General features: G+C 33.7%; 2 protein-coding genes across 2 annotated transcripts; one reads left to right on the forward strand and one right to left on the reverse strand.

The window, feature by feature from the left end:
- The first annotated feature begins 4,697 nt into the window (after positions 1–4,697).
- LOC144575341 (transcription factor bHLH76-like) lies at positions 4,698–8,484 on the forward strand. Its single transcript, XM_078325437.1, has 7 exons — positions 4,698–5,558; positions 6,018–6,227; positions 6,307–6,372; positions 6,471–6,539; positions 6,670–6,741; positions 6,838–7,032; positions 8,000–8,484. The coding sequence occupies exons 1-7, from the start codon at positions 5,007–5,009 to the stop codon at positions 8,114–8,116; spliced, it is 1,281 nt and encodes a 426-aa protein (XP_078181563.1). The 5' UTR covers positions 4,698–5,006; the 3' UTR covers positions 8,117–8,484.
- A 2,661-nt stretch (positions 8,485–11,145) lies between these two features.
- On the reverse strand, positions 11,146–15,288 carry LOC144575340 (amino acid transporter AVT6B-like). Its single transcript, XM_078325435.1, has 6 exons — positions 15,031–15,288; positions 14,132–14,572; positions 13,401–13,553; positions 13,080–13,283; positions 12,110–12,581; positions 11,146–11,520 (listed from the first exon to the last, which is right to left on the reverse strand). The coding sequence occupies exons 2-6, from the start codon at positions 14,559–14,561 to the stop codon at positions 11,388–11,390; spliced, it is 1,392 nt and encodes a 463-aa protein (XP_078181561.1). The 5' UTR covers positions 14,562–14,572; positions 15,031–15,288; the 3' UTR covers positions 11,146–11,387.
- Between the last annotated feature and the right edge of the window lie 4,002 nt (positions 15,289–19,290).

The raw sequence follows: 19,290 nt of genomic DNA on the forward strand, positions 1-19,290 counted from the left end.
CGCACGTTGTTAAGTCCTTTCATTCCCTCACCGGTGGGTGGGGGGTGGCGGATGGTTATGGTTTTTGAACCATTAAAATATAGTTTTCCTCCAAAAAAAAAACCATTAAAATATAGTCACTTAGACTAATAAATTTTAAAAGTACATATTTAATGCAGTTACGTCGTAATTACAATTTTGACAAAGAAACTTGGTACGTACGATTTAAATTGTGATCGTGGAATTTGACGCTGCACAGTTGAAGCCCATACCTATATGTCAGGAAACTAATTATTTTTTATTTTGTGTGTAATTAGACTATGTAATGAATGACCATCATTGAATAACATTGTTTCTAGTGCTTGCTTGAGGACAAACCTAAGGTCCAAATTGAAAATCTGGTACAAATCAATAGAAATTGCAGAAAAGCTCTGCACGCAGCCCCTTCCTTTCAAATAATTTGCAAATGCCCTTACATATATAGTCAATAAAGACAACATAATTGTCTACATGAATATAGATTCCGGAAAGAGACTCTCCAGAGAACCTCTGACATTGTAAACTTATGTTTGGAGGAAGGAATAAATTTTAAAACAAACAAATAATGCAATATCCACATTTTCAACTTAATTTGCCAAATTCAACTTAATTTTCAGTTTGTGTTACCATAAGATATTGATGTCTCATGATTTGATATATTATTCCGACAAATTTCTGTACCAAAATATGTGTTTTAAACCACCAAATTGCGTCTTTTACATTAAATATATATAGAAAGTGATACTGCTGCGTTTTTATTCTTATTTTGCAGAAAACAGGCGAAATCAGGGAATTAGTGGAATTCTGAAACTCTCCACGCGGGCTGCGTCACATCCGAAGCGGGCCGCATCACACCCTGACGCGACCACAGATGCGACACTCATCGTTCACGCGAGGGACACAGACACGCAGGCCGCATCACATCTGACGCGGGTCGCGTCAGCCTTTTTCGAAAACAAATCAGAACAGGATACAGAGGCCAATTAAAGGAAAGTCGGTTAAGGAAGGCTATAATACGAGATTTCTTGCTGAAGACCAAGGCATTCTGCATTATTGAGAGCAAGAGAGCAATTCCTAGGGTTTTGGACTTGACAGCTTGCTTCGAGACAAAGTTGAGAAGCGAAAAACGAAAGTTCTTCACGGATTTTCTTTATTCTTCGGGTTTTGTCATGGCTATTTCTTCTATAACTTGTTGTATTTGTTTTTTGATCATGTCTGAGTAGTTTATTTAGTTTCTAGGGTTAAAATGTAGTCGGATACTCTATTTTATTGTGTATGTTATTTGAATTTGTGTTGAATATTTGTGTTTATTTGTCTGAGTATTATTTAATTGCTTAGTTTAAATTATTTGAATGATTCTTGTTATCTACTATTAGATGTCTATAGCATTTTTTCTAGTATTTTGGCCTTGATGTTTCTTACAACTAAACTAAGTATCTGAGGTAGGTTTTCGAGACCAAATTGTAACTAAGAGGTGAACTTTTTCATTATTCGAGAGAAGGTGTATGCCTTTAATAAATCTGACAAATAACTTAGGTAGAATATCAATAAACAAGAGTTTAGGGTTGGAAACCTAAGAAGGTGAAATTGCATTTCCGTTACCAAGTTCATTAAGCCAACATATGAGAGTTAAGGTTTAGGAATATTAGGCACGGTCAGTGAATCCTTACACAAAGAAACAACGCAGAAACATATGCATGCTGTATTAACTTGAGGGCCATGTGCCGTCAGGTACCGAGAGACAGAGTTGAAGATGAAATCTGAAACCCTGAAAACGTTTTTTTACAATTGTTTAAAACCAAACTTTTAATTATTGTCATTTAATTATTTCAATCAAATTTAGGAATTTAAACAAACCAACTCAATTTTTTCTCACTTCTAGTACCTAACTAATTTAGGTAGAGTCCAGTTTACATTTGAACCATCATGTGGATCGATACCTGATTTTATTATACGATAGGATTGTACACTTGCAGTCTTAATCGGAAGTTAACTCAAGGTTTAAAAGGTACAGCTTGTTGTACTGAAACTTTGTGATACACTTTTGTGCGAATAGATATTAATATTATAAAAAAAAATATTCATGTTAACTATGATTATAAAATCATAGTACGTAAGTTAATAAAAGTAGGATTGAATATTTGAGTATAGGTATTTAAGGTACCTTTAATGTTTTTCTTTTCTCTTATATTTCATATTTAGATACTGTAGAAATTTGGATATGAAAACTATTAATGTTTTTTTTTTCCTCTTATATTTCATAGTTAGATACTGTTGGAATTTGAGTATCATGTGAGAAAAATGCACTATTGCTTGAGGTGATCGATGCGTTCTTTCGCTGAAGAGATACATTTTTCGTTGAAAAAAATGTACCCTTTTGAAGGAATCTCTTCATATTCTCTAAATACAGTGCTAAACCTCACATTCAAAGGATAAAGTAGAAATTTCAGACAATTAGGTCTAGATATCCGAAAAAGAGAGAACCTTGAGTACTAGATATTTCGGTTGTGAATCAATGGGACACACTCGGTATCTTGTTGTGGTGTCTCCAACTAGCATTCTAAGAAGCTTAAGACCCCCAAAAAAAAAAGATTAGACAAACAATGAAATGGCTTAGAAAAATCAGACATAAAAGGAACCTTCACATTCAAGTTACTTTCCACTAGAGTAATTCTGATCTTGAATTTTTATGATTCATTATTTCTAACACAAGAATGCTGGAGTAATTTAATTTTTATGATTCATTATTTCTAACACAAGCATATATAGATTAAGCGTTTGACATATATACATCATGACCTGACATTGAATTAGCTTCTCTAACAATTCAGGTTTTTGACTATTTCAAAAAAAAAAAAAACAATTCAGGTTTTTGTGCAAAATCAGAATAATGTAGGGGCTCTTTGGAGAGTTCCTTTTTTTGTGCTGGTCTTATCGGCCTTTTAAAGCCCAACAGGCCCAAAATATTCTGTCACCAAATAACGGCCGTAATATAAGCTCTGCACGGTACTAATTTATTTTAAAATAATTTGTGTTATATTTCACTTAAAACAGAACCAGGTTCAGAGGAATACATTAATACATTTTACAAAAAGCTTAAATTTTATAATAAAAACTTAAGCTTAAGAGTATTAAATGTCTCAGCAAAAAGTCTAATATTAGACCTGCGGTTCCCTATAACAGCATCTCCTAGGAAATTTGGTTAGTGTAGTTTACTTGTGTTTGAAGGATATGAACAAGAAAAGATTAACTTTTGTGCTTTGCCTTTTTTTTTGTTTTTTTTAACTTTTTGAGGAGAGGAGACTAACTGCTTAAGTTAAACTGTTAATTCAAAGTATGATAATAGTAGTCACATGGGAGAGAGATTAGAATAATGTAATATACTGTTACGGGGTTGGCAATGTCAGTATGACAGCTAGGAGCTGTAATTAAACAGTCAGGTAAAATAAAAGACCAAGCTTTGCTAAAAGCTAACACTAATCAATTAAAGCTATAGCTCAACTAAACAAATCTTTGGTTAAACTAAAGAAGAATTGCTTCATTGCTTTTTTTTTTTTTTTACTTTATCTTACGGTTGCAGGTTTGAATTAATAATCTATTGGCCTATTTGGCCGGTGCATGGCTAATCATTTATTTACCTCTCCTGTCTCCTTTAAAATAATAAATTTCCTCAAAATTTGTTTTCAATAGGTAGTTGGTAAAAAAAAAAAATGAATTTATTTTATTTAGTTATGGACCGGTCAACTGTCATTGCTCTTGATTTTAGAGGGTCCTTCCTCGTGAAATTACTTGGCAGATTTCATGTTTGACCATGAATTCTAATTTATTTTAAGGATAGGTGAAGTGAAAAATTAGGTAAACTTTTTTCTATATAAAATATGCCATGCAGTATGAATATGAAGTTATGTATCTTTCTTTCTTCTTTGAAGACTTTATTTTCAAACAAACTGAATAGGCTAGAAATGAAATTTAACCGGAATCAACAATATAGAGACTTTCCAAAAAATCACCCATCCTAGTAGTACTACCCAATTCGTGAGGGTTTAATTTCCATAAAGAGGCTTTTTTTACCGCTGACTTGTCAAGTCTATCACAAATCTTTCTTCTTTTTTCTGACTTGGAACATACTGTGTAGAAACCACAGAGACGGAGTTATGAAGTTATATCTGTATTCTAACAAAAATCATTAAAAATAATAATAACCCACATTTAATGTAGTTATTTATTGGAAGCAATTTTAAATCTTGTGCAAAGTCTGAAGAGTGCTATCCAAGAAAATTAATTCTTCTAAAGGACAAATTGATGGACAGGAGTAAATTAGTGGTTTAGCTTCAACATATTTATTCATCTCTAATTACTTAAGCAATGGCAAGGAATGAAGAATGTGTGTTCATAGAGCAGTGAAGAAGGTTATTTGGTTAAAATAGAGGGGGCTTGGTAAATAGGCTTAGGCAAGGGAAGGGAAGGGAAGGGACGGGAAGGGCAATGCATTAAATTAGAGGGTACAGAGAAGAGAAGAGAGAACTTTAATCTTTATCAACTGCTCCATTAAGAAAAGGCTCAAACACAAGCAAGCTTAGATTAGAATAGATTAGGTTAATTAAAGTTGCTGTGGGAATCTCAAGTGGGTATCTTTCCTTTTCTCTACTTTCCTTTTCACTGTCTGGTTGGTCGCTTTCCTTTCTCTCCTCCTCAACTCTCTCTCTCTCTCTCTCTCTCTCTGGTTCCTTTAACCTTTAAGCCTTCAATCCCCCCCTCTCTAGTCTCTAGTCTCTACTATTAAGAGAAGAGAAGAGAAGAGAAGAGAAGAGAAGGTACCTCTCCGCTTTTTAACAGTTCGTTTTGGGCTTCCTCTCTTACTTTCCCTCTCTCTATCATTTTTTCTTCTTGTTGAACTGGGTTTCTGTGCTCTCTAGAGATTACACTCCAAAGACCACAGTTTCCTTTCCTTTTAATCTTTAGAGAAGAAAGCAAAGCAACAGGAGGCAATGGATTTGAGCGAAAGCAATGGACTCGAGAAGAGAAATGGGGATCAACTAGACCCCCAACTGATCCCTCAATTTGGGGGTCCAATTGGCATGGTACCAGGTACCGGTACCGGTTCTCCATTTACTCTCTGGCCTGGAATGCCAAATCTCTCCAATCCCATGGTCGAATCCTTCAATCCTAGTATTTTAAACCAATCTTCAAATAAATTTCCCTTTTCGGGTGTTATCCCACCAGGTTTACCCAATTTCCCATCTGAACCTGGTTTCATAGAGAGAGCAGCTAGATTGTCGTGCTTCGGTGCAAATGGTGCTTTTAATGGAGGGATGAGTAATTCGGTCTTGAATCAAACTCAAAAGGGAGAGTTGAATTCCATGTCTATTGGTTCTGGATCCAGCCATGGGAATCAACTTAAAAATCTAGGAACTATTGAGAAGAACACTGAGAGTAATGAAGGGGCCGATGACAGAATTTCTAATGAAGATAATGCAAATGCAAATGCTGATTCTTCACAAAATGACAGTGGTGCCAAGAAGAGAAAAAGAACCAATCAGGTAGATATTAGAATCTTATTTTTAGATAAATAAGGAAATTAGCAGTTGCTGTTAACAATAATTTATTTTAAAGAGTATATTCGGTTGACATCTAAATCATTTACTGCTTCATTTTATCCAAAAATTTCCAAATTGATGAGAAAATGAAAAGGAGGAACATTTTTTTTTATTAATTTATTCAATTATTTTGAACAAATCAAGAGAGGGCGGTATAGTCTTGAAGGTGATATCTGTTTATAATTATATTGATGCTTGACCCATTGTTGTTCCCACCATGACATTTTTTAGGTTTTCAACATCATTGAATTCATTTTAAATCTAAGAGGTGCTTAGAGAAGGGTAATTTTAAAGAAAATGTGCATATCGTCAATTTGTTATATTGTTGCCTATACACCCTTCCCCACCAAACATATAATAAATCATTATAAATAAAAAGTTTAATAAATACTACTGTCATAGGATGTGGCGATGGAACAAGGGCAAGCTAGCATGAAATCACAAGAAGAAACTGGCAAGCAAACCTCAGAGACTAAAAAAGAAGTAGAAAATAGTGGTAGTAAAAATGCTGGAAAGAATGGTAAGGATGCAGCCGATGCTTCAAAAGGAGATTACATTCATGTCAGAGCACGACGTGGCCAGGCCACAAACAGCCACAGCCTTGCCGAAAGAGTAAGTTCATTTTGCCTTGCTTTAAAGCTGAAGGGTAAAGTGGTCATTTTGCAACCCTCTTATGCTGTAATGTTTTCAGGTGAGAAGAGAGAAGATTAGTGAGAGAATGAAGTACCTGCAAGAACTCGTGCCAGGATGTAGCAAGGTAACTTTGCCAGAAATGGTGTATCATTAATAGTTTGAAATTTATTGGAAATTTTAACAAATTTTCGTAATTCAAGCTTTTAAAAATTTGGGATGTAGGTGACAGGTAAAGCTGTTATGCTGGACGAGATCATAAATTATGTTCAGTCATTGCAACGACAAGTTGAGGTATGCTTTCTCTCAAAAAAAAAAAAAAGTGGAGGTATGCATAATTGTATTTTAGAGCCGAGATATTTTACTTAATCATTGTTGGTCTTATATTTTAACTTATTGTTTTGTTTGTTTATTTGTCATGTAGTTTCTTTCCATGAAACTTGCTGCTGTAAATCCAAGGCTGGACCTCAATATTGAAGCACTCCTCTCAAAAGATGTACCTAAATATCTAACTCTGTCAATTATTGTTATTATATTTTAAATCAGAACATATTATGCATGATATATTTTAATTTTTGTTTGAAATGTGTAGATTTTACAAGGGCGCGGTGGTTGTTCTTCCACAGTCGGTTTCACACATGAAATGTTTCACTCTCAGCTGCACTCACAACCGGGTTTGCTCCCACCTGGATTATCAGGCATGTTAAACCCGTCCGAACCATTTAGACGAGCTATCAACAACCCGTTATCTACAATGAATCCATTCAAAGATCCCAATCATCCTCAGGTAAATTGAAAGCATTTCAATACCAAATTTTAACAAAAATGTGGCGAGGCTAGTTTTGATACTTGTTTGTTCTGGGTTTCTGTAGTTATACCCATTATTTTTATAGTACTTGAAAACTGAAAAAGGAAAAAAAGAAGAAGAAGATGAAGCTCATGTGCAGGTAGTACGGAACTTCAAGTTTCTGAGTTGTTTTGAAGTAGAAACCAACTGTGCAAACTGCAACTTTAGTTAGGAAATTTTTGAATTGCATTCTACTCATTTACATTCCCAATGCTGAGTAACTACTAACTACTATGAAGAGATCACAAAACCAGCAGATCAATCTGTTTCTCATTTTTACACTCTATTTTAACTGTATTTATTAAGGCATAGCTAATTTAGATGTAGGAGCAAAGTCATCAACAATATAGTAGCATATACATTTTCCATTACAGCAACTATCTCCAGATCGTTGGTGTTAATTCGAAATATGGAAACATTTGCACCGACTTACAAATTATTGCAAACTGCTGGATAATTAGAAACCCTCTCCTGTTTCAATTGGAAACAAAAAAAAAGTTTAGAACATTAATAAATTGACAGAGGTTTATAACTCAAATTGCATTATCTTAATAAGCTAAGAAGTCTGTATAGTTCAGTGCAAGCTTAACAAAATAGAAGTACATATTCTTTAATTTGGTGTAGGGAAGCTGGATTTTGAAAACACTTCAGTACATGCAAATGCAATATCTCTTCTGAGATCTCAAATTGATGTTAGCCAATAATAATGGATCATAAATAATTAGGTTGGCAGTTCTCTTTGAATTACTTTAAATGCCCCTTATTGCACAACTGGCTTATTATAGCACAACAAAAGGGAGAAGGACTTGGGGCTCATTATTCTACAGGTTTGGTATACAATGTGAACATTTATGAAATTGACCATCTGTTTTTCTTACAATTTATTATTATTATTTTTTGTGTAAAGATGCCCACCTCTTGGCAAGATGAGCTCCACAATGTCATGAGCATGAATTTTGGTACTAACCCACAACTAAGTAACCAAGAGGTCGCAACAAAGCCGGGTGAGGGGTTTCAACTATGAGTTCCTTGTAAAAGGCTGAGTCTTGTGATTTTATGATGCGTGCAAAATGCTTTTCATTCAAGTACATAACAAGCTCATCAATTAAAGGAAGGATTAAGGGTATGGCTTACCCTTACTGCATGTAAATTGGGGCATTATTTTCTAAGAATAAATGCGAGTTGATGGAATGCCCTTCTTGTTGTATGATGAAATAAATAGAAGATGCGCGAGATGTAAGAAAAGTTCTACATGTATCATGTTCATCTTTCATTAGGTGTAAAGTAATAATGGGTTTATTACTTCTACGGTCGATGTATCCTGATTAAATAATATTTTTAAAACAGGAACACTATGCTATTTTGCATGTAACTTTTTTTTTATTCTTTTAATTTAACATTAAGATTAACTTTATAAAGACCCATAATCGTATAATGAGCATCTACATCTTTAAAACTCAATATGATTTCTAAATAACTGTTAATCACTTTTTAAAAATTAAGGTCTCTTAAGTTTTTTAGTCTCATATTTCTGAAATTAATTTTATAATTTCTATAATAAAATTACAAGGAGAAATAATTTCAACCAATCATTTAATGTAGAGTTTATAAATAGTTTTTAAATAAGAAACTCCCTCACATCTCTGAAATTGAATTAGAAATTGCCACATCAGATTAGAAACTCTCATAGTATCAGTGATGTAGATACTTTAGAGCAGCAAATTACATTTAAGATTAGAAATATTGTAGTTATCTTGTAAGAAGATTAGTCCTTATTCCTCTAAAGGCCTAATCATTGTATTGCCAATTCCCCAAAAAAACTCGGTAGGCAATCTGTAGTGGTACAAGTGTGTAATTTAGAATTATTTAAATAATATATATGGTAACTCGGAAGTAGCAAGTATGTATTTTGCAATAGCTAAGTGAGTTTTATATAATATTAAATATTCATTGTGAAATATCAAGTGTTGATTAGTGTTTAAAAATTAAAGGGGTTGTTGGCAGTTGTCAAAATAAGTTTCAACTTAGTTGTCAAAGTTTAGATAATTGCACATTACTTATGTAATATCTTATTTGTGTATTTCAATGTGCATCTTAATTCTTGAGGTCGTCTCTCTAGAATTTTGAGAAGGAGAATAAAAAAGAGAAGTGTTAATGAAGGATGCGTCCAAGTACTGCAGCAAACTGGGGGGGTTGCAGACTTGCATGCGAACATTTTGGAATTTGTGCACACAATACGTGACCAGCAGCGCCACAGGAGATCCAAACCAATTCATAGCATCCTTATCCGAATGGATTTCGTTTAGATTATCTGCAGCCAGGTGTTAGTAGTGAAATATGTAGCGGGTCATTAAGTTGTATTCACAAATATAGTGACAAATGAATTATTTGGGTTCGGTCCGACGAGGTCAAAAATTTGTGATTCGAGAATAATTCGGGTATAATTCGGGAATAATTTGGAATTATCCGGACCAGAGATCTCAGTCCTGTAAGAGAGCAAAAAAAAATGTCCTAGGAAAAATCCGCAAATAATTCGTAAAATTTGGGAAAAGTTCGTAAAATTCATGAATTATTCGAGTTTAATTCGGTCAAAGTTCAGTCAATAGAATAATTCGGCGTTCAGATCGGCATCACCAAAAAAATGAATTATTTGAGTTTAATTCGGATTTAATTTGTAAATCTTGTGACTAATCACAATTTCATAATGCCATACAATACAATACAAGAGCCCCAGCTTGTATTCCAAAAAGAAAAAAGTCATAGGAGTAGAAGGTATCATTTGTTCTTTTATTCTGAGGAAAGGTACTAGAAGTAAACAGTACAGTACGCCTGTATCAGTGTAGTTTTTTTTGGGTAGAAAGAAATGACGGGGTAGAGATTTGCGCGGTGCAAGGCAAGCGCAACTTTGACCAATGAGGCACGCCAATCAATCAGCAAACAAGTCCGAGTTGAAACAGTCGAGGACTGGAGAACAGGAGAAGCCATAAATGATCGTGCTTACTGTTGTTGGGAATGTGATTTTTACGGATATCTCATTGATGACATGTCATTATCCGCGCGGGGCCCACTTATCCGACAAAGATCCACTGGTGGTAAGCTGTTCCATTGTCCATTTCTCTGTAACAACTGGACGTGTGGAACCACATAATAACACACTACAATTATTACCCCAATTATCATCCTCCCACTCTCCCAGCCTGAAGGAATCTATAATTTCTCAGGGTGTGTTATGAGGCACTACCAGCTGCTACTTCTGTGTGGCGGGTCACTTGGACCTGATCAAGAAATATGACAGACTTACAGAGGAATTTAATTTTGATCTCAGGCAAAGTTGCTTTGCCTCTGCAATCCTATTGCTTTTCCAACAGGGGTGAAATCGCAGCATTTCTGTGCAGTGGCAATCTGTTATATCTGGCGTTGACCCGTTTGGCTTCAAAACGCCATTGATTAATTTGTATATTGGTCAATTTCAAGAGCTCTTATTGCTCCAGTGAAAGCTGCTATCATTTCTGTTCCTTAAACAGTTCAGATTTGAAAGTTTATGGTAGACAAACATACCAAATGCAGTGTATCAAGAATTCAAAATGGACTGCAAAAGCTATATACCTATAAAAGATGAGGGATCTACTTACAACAACATTTTAAAGTCACACCAGCTTACAACAATTTAATTTTGTGATTTTTAAAGTTCAAATAGTCAATCCCAACCGTTCAACATGTAATCAGTATTAAAATGTGTTTGAAGATCAAATTTTACATTTTTTTTATTTTTTTTACTATTTATTAAGTATTTTACAAAACTGCTGTGTTTAGATAATTTTGGACCATTGAAAAACAACTGTTTTGTAAAATACTTAATAAATAGTAAAAAAATTCAAAAAAATATGTAAAATTTGATCTTCAAACAAATTTTAGTACATATTACATGTTGAACGGTTTGGATCGGCTGTTTGGACTTTAAAAATTACAAAACTAAATTGTTGTAAGATGTAACTTTTAAATGTTGTAAGTGATCCCTCCTCATAGTAAAATATAAAAACTGAACAAGCACAGAAAAAAGAAAGGATTATTCTGACAAATAGAAACCCCATATGTTTGTAATTAGAGCAGATGCTTTTAAGCAATAAATCTCCTAGAAATATCTAAAATAGATGTAGTTCTCAACTGCGGGTTGAGTTGGTTGCATCTTTCAATGACTGGACCAGCAGGGCAAAAATAAACCTTTAGACCCAACAAAAGAAACTGTATATCTTACTACGCACACGAGGAAATAAATAATTGGTTCCTGGGAAGAATCATGCCTCCTTTTTCTTACGAAAAATAGCATAAGCATCACTGTATAATGCCACCGCATTTGCAAATACAGCGAGTACGATCATGAAGATGGACAAAATCTTGTCCTTCTTGCTTCCAATTCCATGAGGATCCCTAAAATTTGATAGAACGTATGATTATTCTTGTAATTAGAAGTTACCCATAATTTAGACAGCAACTTGTATTTTAATGCAGGACAACACTTCACTTCGGCTAAATGACCATAAAATTGTTTCTTAAAATGACCATAAGGGGTCCAGACAAGTAGTTATTTACTAACTACAAAAAAGGCTTGAAGAAAATTTATATAAATTTGCCCACATTCCCCTCAAAATTTTGTATATCATCATCACATTTATTCTTCCAAAACTCAACTTTCAGACTCATGAAAACTCTTTTTTCTTGAAGAAAATTCTACTTTAAGAATTACTTTTGAACACTGGACAAATTCTACTGCATATGATAATCAGATGACATTGTCAGTTTAGAAAGCAAGTACCCAACCAGGACAGTAAGGTTATTTTGGTCACACAATGTAATCAACAACTAAATTTGATTTTTTCTTTATTGATTATGAGTTCCTATTTTGCCTACTTGCAGTTTTCCAAGGGTAAAATACTAAAATCCTAAATTTCTATACATGTAAAGGGTACACATGAAGTGGTAAATATCTAAAGACCAATTAGTTGACAGGAGGGCTTACTTGAGTACAATAGAGGCAGGGAAGATGAAACCGATACAAACAGCAGCAGTCGCGCCTGTAATCTGAAATGCATCCCATATACTAGGCACAAAAATTGCAATGAAATATACCACTACAAGAATCCCCACAGTGAAAGAATAGAACCTCCTGTTGTCATGAGCAAGCGGCTTGTGCCTCCTGGATGGGAAGCAGAGTCCGTCAAGGTTGACCCGCAGTGCAAAAAAGACAAGGGGAAACACGAGCATTATATGAAGCACGTAACTGACACGCACTATGTCGTTTAGGAGCGTGCTGAAGGGGACCCCCAGGTCAGAGTCAAAGTTAGTGAGCACGTCATCTTGGGTCTCCTCTCCGAAAAGGAGGTATGCAAATACACTTGTGAGGACGTATACAATAGAGCAAAGCCCCAGGGAGGTCCTTATGATAGGTTGAATTTTAGATGAGTTTTCTAGCTCATTTATGATGCTGTGAACTGCAAAGAAGTAAGAGTTGCCCAGTCAAAATTGATTGGAAAAGATTTTTTTTTTTTTTTTGTTTGAGGGCTAGATTAAGGCGTTTTGGGAGCTTGATTCAGCAGCAAACATTATAAATTAATGATAATCAGCATTCCCTAAATCAGTACCCAGTATTAAACTTATTAGGTCTGCTGTTCTGACTTTTTTATCAGAAGTTTGCACGTCTATTGTGCAAAATAATTTTTCTTTTTCATTTTCTTTTACATGTGAATGTTGGGCCAGGTTTTTCCTCTTTCTGCCCAGAAAATAATGATGCCTACATATAACATTGCGGAGAGCTATCAACCTATTAAACTTGCCCAATATACTTCTTGCTATATTGAATTTGAGCATGCACCTTAAACTTTACATAAGCAACCTAGGAATGGACAGTACAGTATAATGTCTGCTATTTATGCAATGCATTAATGTTTCCAAACAATTAGAAGAACTTAAAAGAGAAGAGAGGAACGTACGGTTATAATGACAAATATAGGCTGTAACAATAACTGGCACTGAAGTAAACAAGTTCCATACAGATGCCAAATCTGTAATTTGAGGAAACAGTCGTGGCATTTCTATAGTTCCAGTGCACAGCTTAAAAATAGTAATTCCAGCGGTAACAACGACAAATACAATCGCCAGGGCAACTGAAAGAGCTGATGTGTATCTCAATGAATCTGCATTCAAAAGATTTGATTTAGTACTGTACACACTTTTCTGGCATTTTGGTCTTTGTTGTACTGAAGGTATTGTGATCATATGTATAAGATTCTGAGAGAGCTGGTGAAACAAACCTATGTGCTTAAGGTATGTAAGGGGGGTGAACACAAAAATTGTAGTAATGAGTAGGACAAAAGTGCGAGCACTCCACCAGTGATCTCCAAACCAACCTTCCAAGAGACCAGTATGATGCGTACCGCTAGATGAAGTTCCCGACAAAACATCACCTTTTAACAGAAAGATTACAAATTAGATGAAAATTTAAGTCAAATGAAACAAGACGTCACTAGGATAGATATTCCTCAACAAATTATACAATAGTTATGCTATAGAATATACAAAAGTAATGGCACTAACAACCGAGTAAGCATTAAATTGATCCTTAAGTGTCAATTGAACCATTGCTTACTTCAGTCCAGGCACAATTAACCCTCATTATCCGCTAAACATCAATGCGAAACCCAAAACTAGCCCATTTACCCTCAATTTAAACACCCAAAAACCTTGATGGAACCAATACCATCAATTCTGAAATAGCATCTAAAATTACCCCCAACAGAGTCTAAAACTGAAAATTCTCATTCAATATTCTGTAATGTATGCAATTATAACCCCCTAATTTCTTGTCCATATATTACCAATTATGTGATTAAACACCCGAAAATGCTCCAGAAACAAAACAGGGAATAAATTAAAAGAAATAGCCGTGCTCTTGTAGTTAAGCTTAAGTGCATAACATGCACAAAGGACAATAAGCAGCATCATGTCAGACTGTCATTAATCCAGATATGATACGAAGACTTACAAATTATAATCATGTACACAACCATAATGCCGGCATTATTGATAATAATGGATAGTTGGAGAAGAATCCTTCCAGGTCTAGCAAATGCGTCCCGCATAACTCTCCCATATGTGTTCATCTTGGACGCACTTGTGAACCTGACGAGAAGCTCAAGAGATACCTCAGTCAAGCAAGCAACAAACAAAATCAACAAAATCCCCGGCACAAGACCCAAGACCTTCATTGTGGCTGGTAGGGCCATGATACCGGCACCCACAGTAGACGTTGAGAGGTTGAAGACGGCACCAGAAAAAGACCCACCAGTTTTGAACTCAGGAAATTCCTCCGGCATGTCAGTGTCTTCATCTAGTGCTATTATTGGTAGAAGCGGTGATTGTATGGAGGAAATTTCCTTTGGGTTTGGGTTGACCGAAGAGTTTCCAGCTCTCATGTTTGGAATTTCTACAGAAATAATTTTGATAAGTTAAAAATTTGCTCTGTCAATTTGTGCTAAATCAAAGTTGTCTTTTCAGAAAAAGAAAGATGAAATTTTAGTTCGGTGATTGTGCAAAATTTTGTACTCAATAGCGCATCCGGTTTTAGTACAAGTGATTGACTTTAATTCAATGATCTCTCAGCTCAACTGCTCAAGTCTTAAGTCCCCAACCATATGATTATCCAAACTAATAGCCAATTACAAAATTAATCCTGAAGAAGATCAAATAAGTCAATGAGTATGGTACACTTTCCAGTGTTTTTTAGAGCCTAGAGATTAAACTTCGTTAAAATTAGACAAGTTGAATGCACAAAATGGATGTTTTTGCTGGTGTACATGCAAATGACCGACAAAATTTTGATCAAAGCAGCATGTAAGATTACAATTGAAGAATTGACAAAAAAAAAATAAAAAAAATACTTACAATTGGCGCCTGATCAACCTTTGAGCTTAATTGAAAACAACTTAACCTTTCTTCACTTGTGTCCGAGAAGAAGTGAAGCTAGAAACTGACTTAAAAAGTCTTTTATAAGCACCTGCTAAGAACAAATTGCGTGTGGTTCAGGTCTTTCTCGCACCTTCGTTCTTAGCAAGATGGATAGAATTTGACAAATCGCGCGGCGACCCCACGCCGATTGTTGATGTCTCTTTCAATGGAAAGGAAAGCGTATTTCTTCTCTTGGGTTTTTCCTAATAATATATCTTTCCTTCTTTGAAGAGAACTGAGGTTTTTCTTTCTCTTTTTTTTTTGGTATTAAGAAGTAAGAACTGCTCAGTGGGAGACGGAAGAGAAGTGCGACAAAAGCATCTCAATCGACCGTCCAGTAGCATGTAAGAGAACCTCGTATTGGAATAAATAACATCGTTGCCATTCTATTAGTGTCAGGCTTTTAGCAGGTGAAACTTATGTTGAACAGTTTAGATGAGTTATTTAGATTTTAAAAACGAAAAAAAATTAATTCTATGCTACACAGTATCGCGACCTCACCTAGAGTGAGAAAATTGGCACGGCAAAGCTCGTTCCGTCACATAATAGCACGGTTGCGGTACAAAATGGTACGTCATGTATGTCGATTACGTACCGTGATTTGTGTATCCCGTACTGTGATCATCTTTTAAAAATTTAGCACGGCACGACACAGCATGGCATGTAATTACATAAGTCATGTGTAATTAGAGTCATTAGATCTTGATCAAATGATGAATTTTGAATAAACCAACTTAAATTATGATAAAATGATCACGCGAGTCAGGACATATTTGAACAAAGCGTGATTATTCGCATACCGTGACCACCCATTAATATTTTGATCAATGCACAACATAGTACGTACAAAATTAACTTGATGACGTGACAACACAGTATGACTCACCCCAAGCGGATGGAATTCGTATCCTCTGAGATATCTCAAACTTTGCGTGACTTTATGGAAAATTCTAACCGTTTAAAGACGTTCTGCACGAATCTCAAAGCCCACATGACACTGACCCCCTACATCACCCCCGAATAGACACCGGACACTTCGGTCACGCAAAAGTTGAGATATCTCAGAGGATATGCACTCAAGCGGATGGTGTCATTAGTCTCATTACATCGTTAATGGCATAATTGTTATTTAAGTGTATCTCAGGGCTTCTTAATTTTTACAAAAGTTACTTACGCGACTACCAGCAAACGTGTTCCTGATGAGGCTAACTGATGTGACACGTGTAGGGCCAGTAGGCAGTACGCGACGAATTCGTATCCTCTGAGATATCTCAAACTTTGCGTGACTTTATGTAATATCCCAACCGTTTAACTACGTTCTGCACGAATCTCGAAGCACACATAATACTGACCCCCTACATCACCCCCGAATAGGCACCGGACACGTCGGTCACGCAAAAGTTGAGATATCTCAGAGGATACGCACTCGTAGGCGACCCGTTTGTGACACGAGAAAACGATCTAGTTTGAGAAATAAAATAGTAAAATACAGATAAAAGAAGATATTATGTGGATGACTGGATGCAAATTGTTGCGTTTTATAGCAAGCAACAACCATAGGTTTATAGACAAAATTATGACGTGGAATATCTTATTATCATCATCAAACACTGCTGCGGGTGTTATGATGAAATGACCTGATGGATGGATGTCTTTTGCGGACCAGTTCTATATCTTTATTAAAAACCCCGAATTTTTTATAAATATCCAAAAAAATAATTAAATTTCAAGAAATAACCAAATTTGCACAGGATTTCGAAATCTATCCAAACTGTAAATTTTTTATGCAGTAATACAGTCTAAAACAGCAAAAAAATATTGTCGTTTTGGAATTCCAGAAAACATTTTATAAAAAAAAAAACGCAAATATTTTTTGCGGTTTTGGAATTCCATAACAGCAGTTTAAAAAAAGAAACCACAAAATATTTTTGAGGTTCCAATTTTTTTTATTTATATAGAAATATTTATAATTTATTATTATTTATATTGAAATATTAGAAATATTTGATATATTTCTTTGAAAATAAATGTAATACTATATAATTTGATTTATTAGAAAGACTATTACAAATTACCCGGATCAATATTTTTCATGCCGAATTTTTTGCGTTTGTAAGAGAAATTAATATATTTCTTTGTGTTATTGGAAAAAAATAAAAATGCTTGGATTCTCAGTTATTGATCCCGATTCAAAAGTCACTTCTAAGTAAATACAAAAAATATTGTGATCCTTCTAGTACATTTAATTTATAAAAAGTTGTATCTATTTTTGAAAAAAAAAATTTAAGTTATTTAATGATTGTTATTAAAAAAAGAATTCTCAAAATATAGATACAACATTTTATAAATTAAATGTACTAGAAGGATCACAATATCTTATGTATTACCTAGAAGTAACTTTTAAACCGAAATCAATAACTCATAATCCAAATATTTTTATTTTTTTTCCAATAACACAAAGAAATATATTAATTTTTCTTACAAACGCAAAAAATCCGGCATGAAAAATGTTGATCCAGATTACTTGTAGCAGTCTTTTTAATAAATCAAATTATATAGTATTCCATTTATTTTCAAAGAAATATATTAAATATTTCTAATATTTCAATACAAAAAATAAATAAATTATAAATATTTCTATTTAAATAAAAAATCTGAAAAATGGAAAAAAAATTGAAACCGCTATTTTTTTTTGAGGTATCTCTCTTTTTTTTTTTTAAACCGCTGTTTTGAAATTACAAACCCGCAAAAAAAATTTGCAGTTTGGGTAGATTTCGAAATCCTGCGCAACTTTGGTTAGTTTTTAAAATTTAATTATTTTTTTGGATATATATAAAAAATTCGGTAATACACTTATGGTTGTTGCTTCCATTTTTAGTTCGTTTAATGTGCGAAAAAGAGAGAGGAAAACTTAGAAAAAATAGAAAATGTTATAAATATATTATAAATGTGTGGATGTCATTCATGTTGTAACTCTCAAAATCATCAATTTATTTTCCACTACTCCATACACTACAATTGGAATTGATGGCCACCACTATTGAAATTTATTTCTCCATTTATTTAGATGATTTTTTCATTTACAATTTGTAGTCTATAAATAGAGGCTTTGTAATCTTGTATTGTACACATATGAGAAATGTATGAATAAAGAGATTGTCATATTTTCCTCTCTATTTTGTTTATTCTTCTTATGCTTGTTTATCTTTATTTTATAACACGTTATCAGCACGAGAGCTCTACTAGCTAAAGATTCGAGGTAACTTTGATTTTTTTTATTTTAATATCATTTATTTAAATGATACTTCTAATTAGTAATGGGTAAATGCAATAAGATGATTTATTCATATATACTTGAGAAATCAAATTATTTTTTTGACATTATGACACACTACAATTCTTTATGAAATGGCCCGAAGACCAATCTATTATTTTATATTATGTTATGACTCTCTTCTGCTAAATATAAATTTGAATGACAAGGAGAGCAAATTGTTAAATTTGAGATAAATTAGATATGAATTGATTGATTATCGATTTGAGATAAATTCTCAACTTTATAAAATGGCCCGAAGCCATCTATTAATCATAAATTTTCAATTTTATCAAATGACCAGAAGTCATTTGTTAATCACAAATTCTGGACTTTATCAAATCGCCCGAAGCTATCTATTAATCATAAGGCCTTAATTTATCAAATGGCCTGAAGCCATCCATTGATCATAAATTTTATAATGTGAAATTTATATTTGATTCTTATTTTTTTATGCAATATTTTATTTTCAATAATTTAGTCTTCTTGAAGAAGATTTCAAAAGATATTAAGAAGATCTTCCTGAAGAAGAATTAAAGAAAAATTTATATGATGGTTAATGAAATGGCCTGGAGCCATATGAATAGTGTGTATCAAAGTTAATATTATATTTATTTTATATTAATATCAAATGGCCTGAAGCTATCTGTTAAACATAATTTTTTAATCCATATGTGCAATTTTAGATCTGACTATATTAAATCTATTCAATATTAATTTTAGATCATACTCATATTTTTTTATAATATACAATTTGAATGGGATTATAAAAATCTGTATTCTTATATCGTTTTAATTCATGTAAAATTTATATTTATTTTATAATGCTGGAGGTGTTCATCATATTACCAAATTTAATTAAATCGGTGAATAAAGAAAAAAAA

This window comes from Carex rostrata, chromosome 24 (genome assembly GCF_964058835.1).
Source record: "Carex rostrata chromosome 24, lpCarRost1.2, whole genome shotgun sequence".
Lineage (NCBI taxonomy): Eukaryota > Viridiplantae > Streptophyta > Magnoliopsida > Poales > Cyperaceae > Carex > Carex rostrata.

Bases quoted from the DNA above. Each gene is read 5' to 3' on its own strand.
- LOC144575341 (XM_078325437.1), top strand. From the start codon at position 5,007: ATGGATTTGAGCGAAAGCAATGGACTCGAGAAGAGAAATGGGGATCAA. The intron at 6,228-6,306 runs GTAAGTTCATTT...TAATGTTTTCAG, and splicing joins GCCACAGCCTTGCCGAAAGA to GTGAGAAGAGAGAAGATTAG. The intron at 6,742-6,837 runs GTACCTAAATAT...TGAAATGTGTAG, and splicing joins AAGCACTCCTCTCAAAAGAT to ATTTTACAAGGGCGCGGTGG.
- LOC144575340 (XM_078325435.1), bottom strand. From the start codon at position 14,561: ATGAGAGCTGGAAACTCTTCGGTCAACCCAAACCCAAAGGAAATTTCC. The intron at 13,554-14,131 runs GTAAGTCTTCGT...TTCTGTTAAAAG, and splicing joins TGTGTACATGATTATAATTT to GTGATGTTTTGTCGGGAACT. The intron at 13,284-13,400 runs GTTTGTTTCACC...TTTTGAATGCAG, and splicing joins TACATACCTTAAGCACATAG to ATTCATTGAGATACACATCA.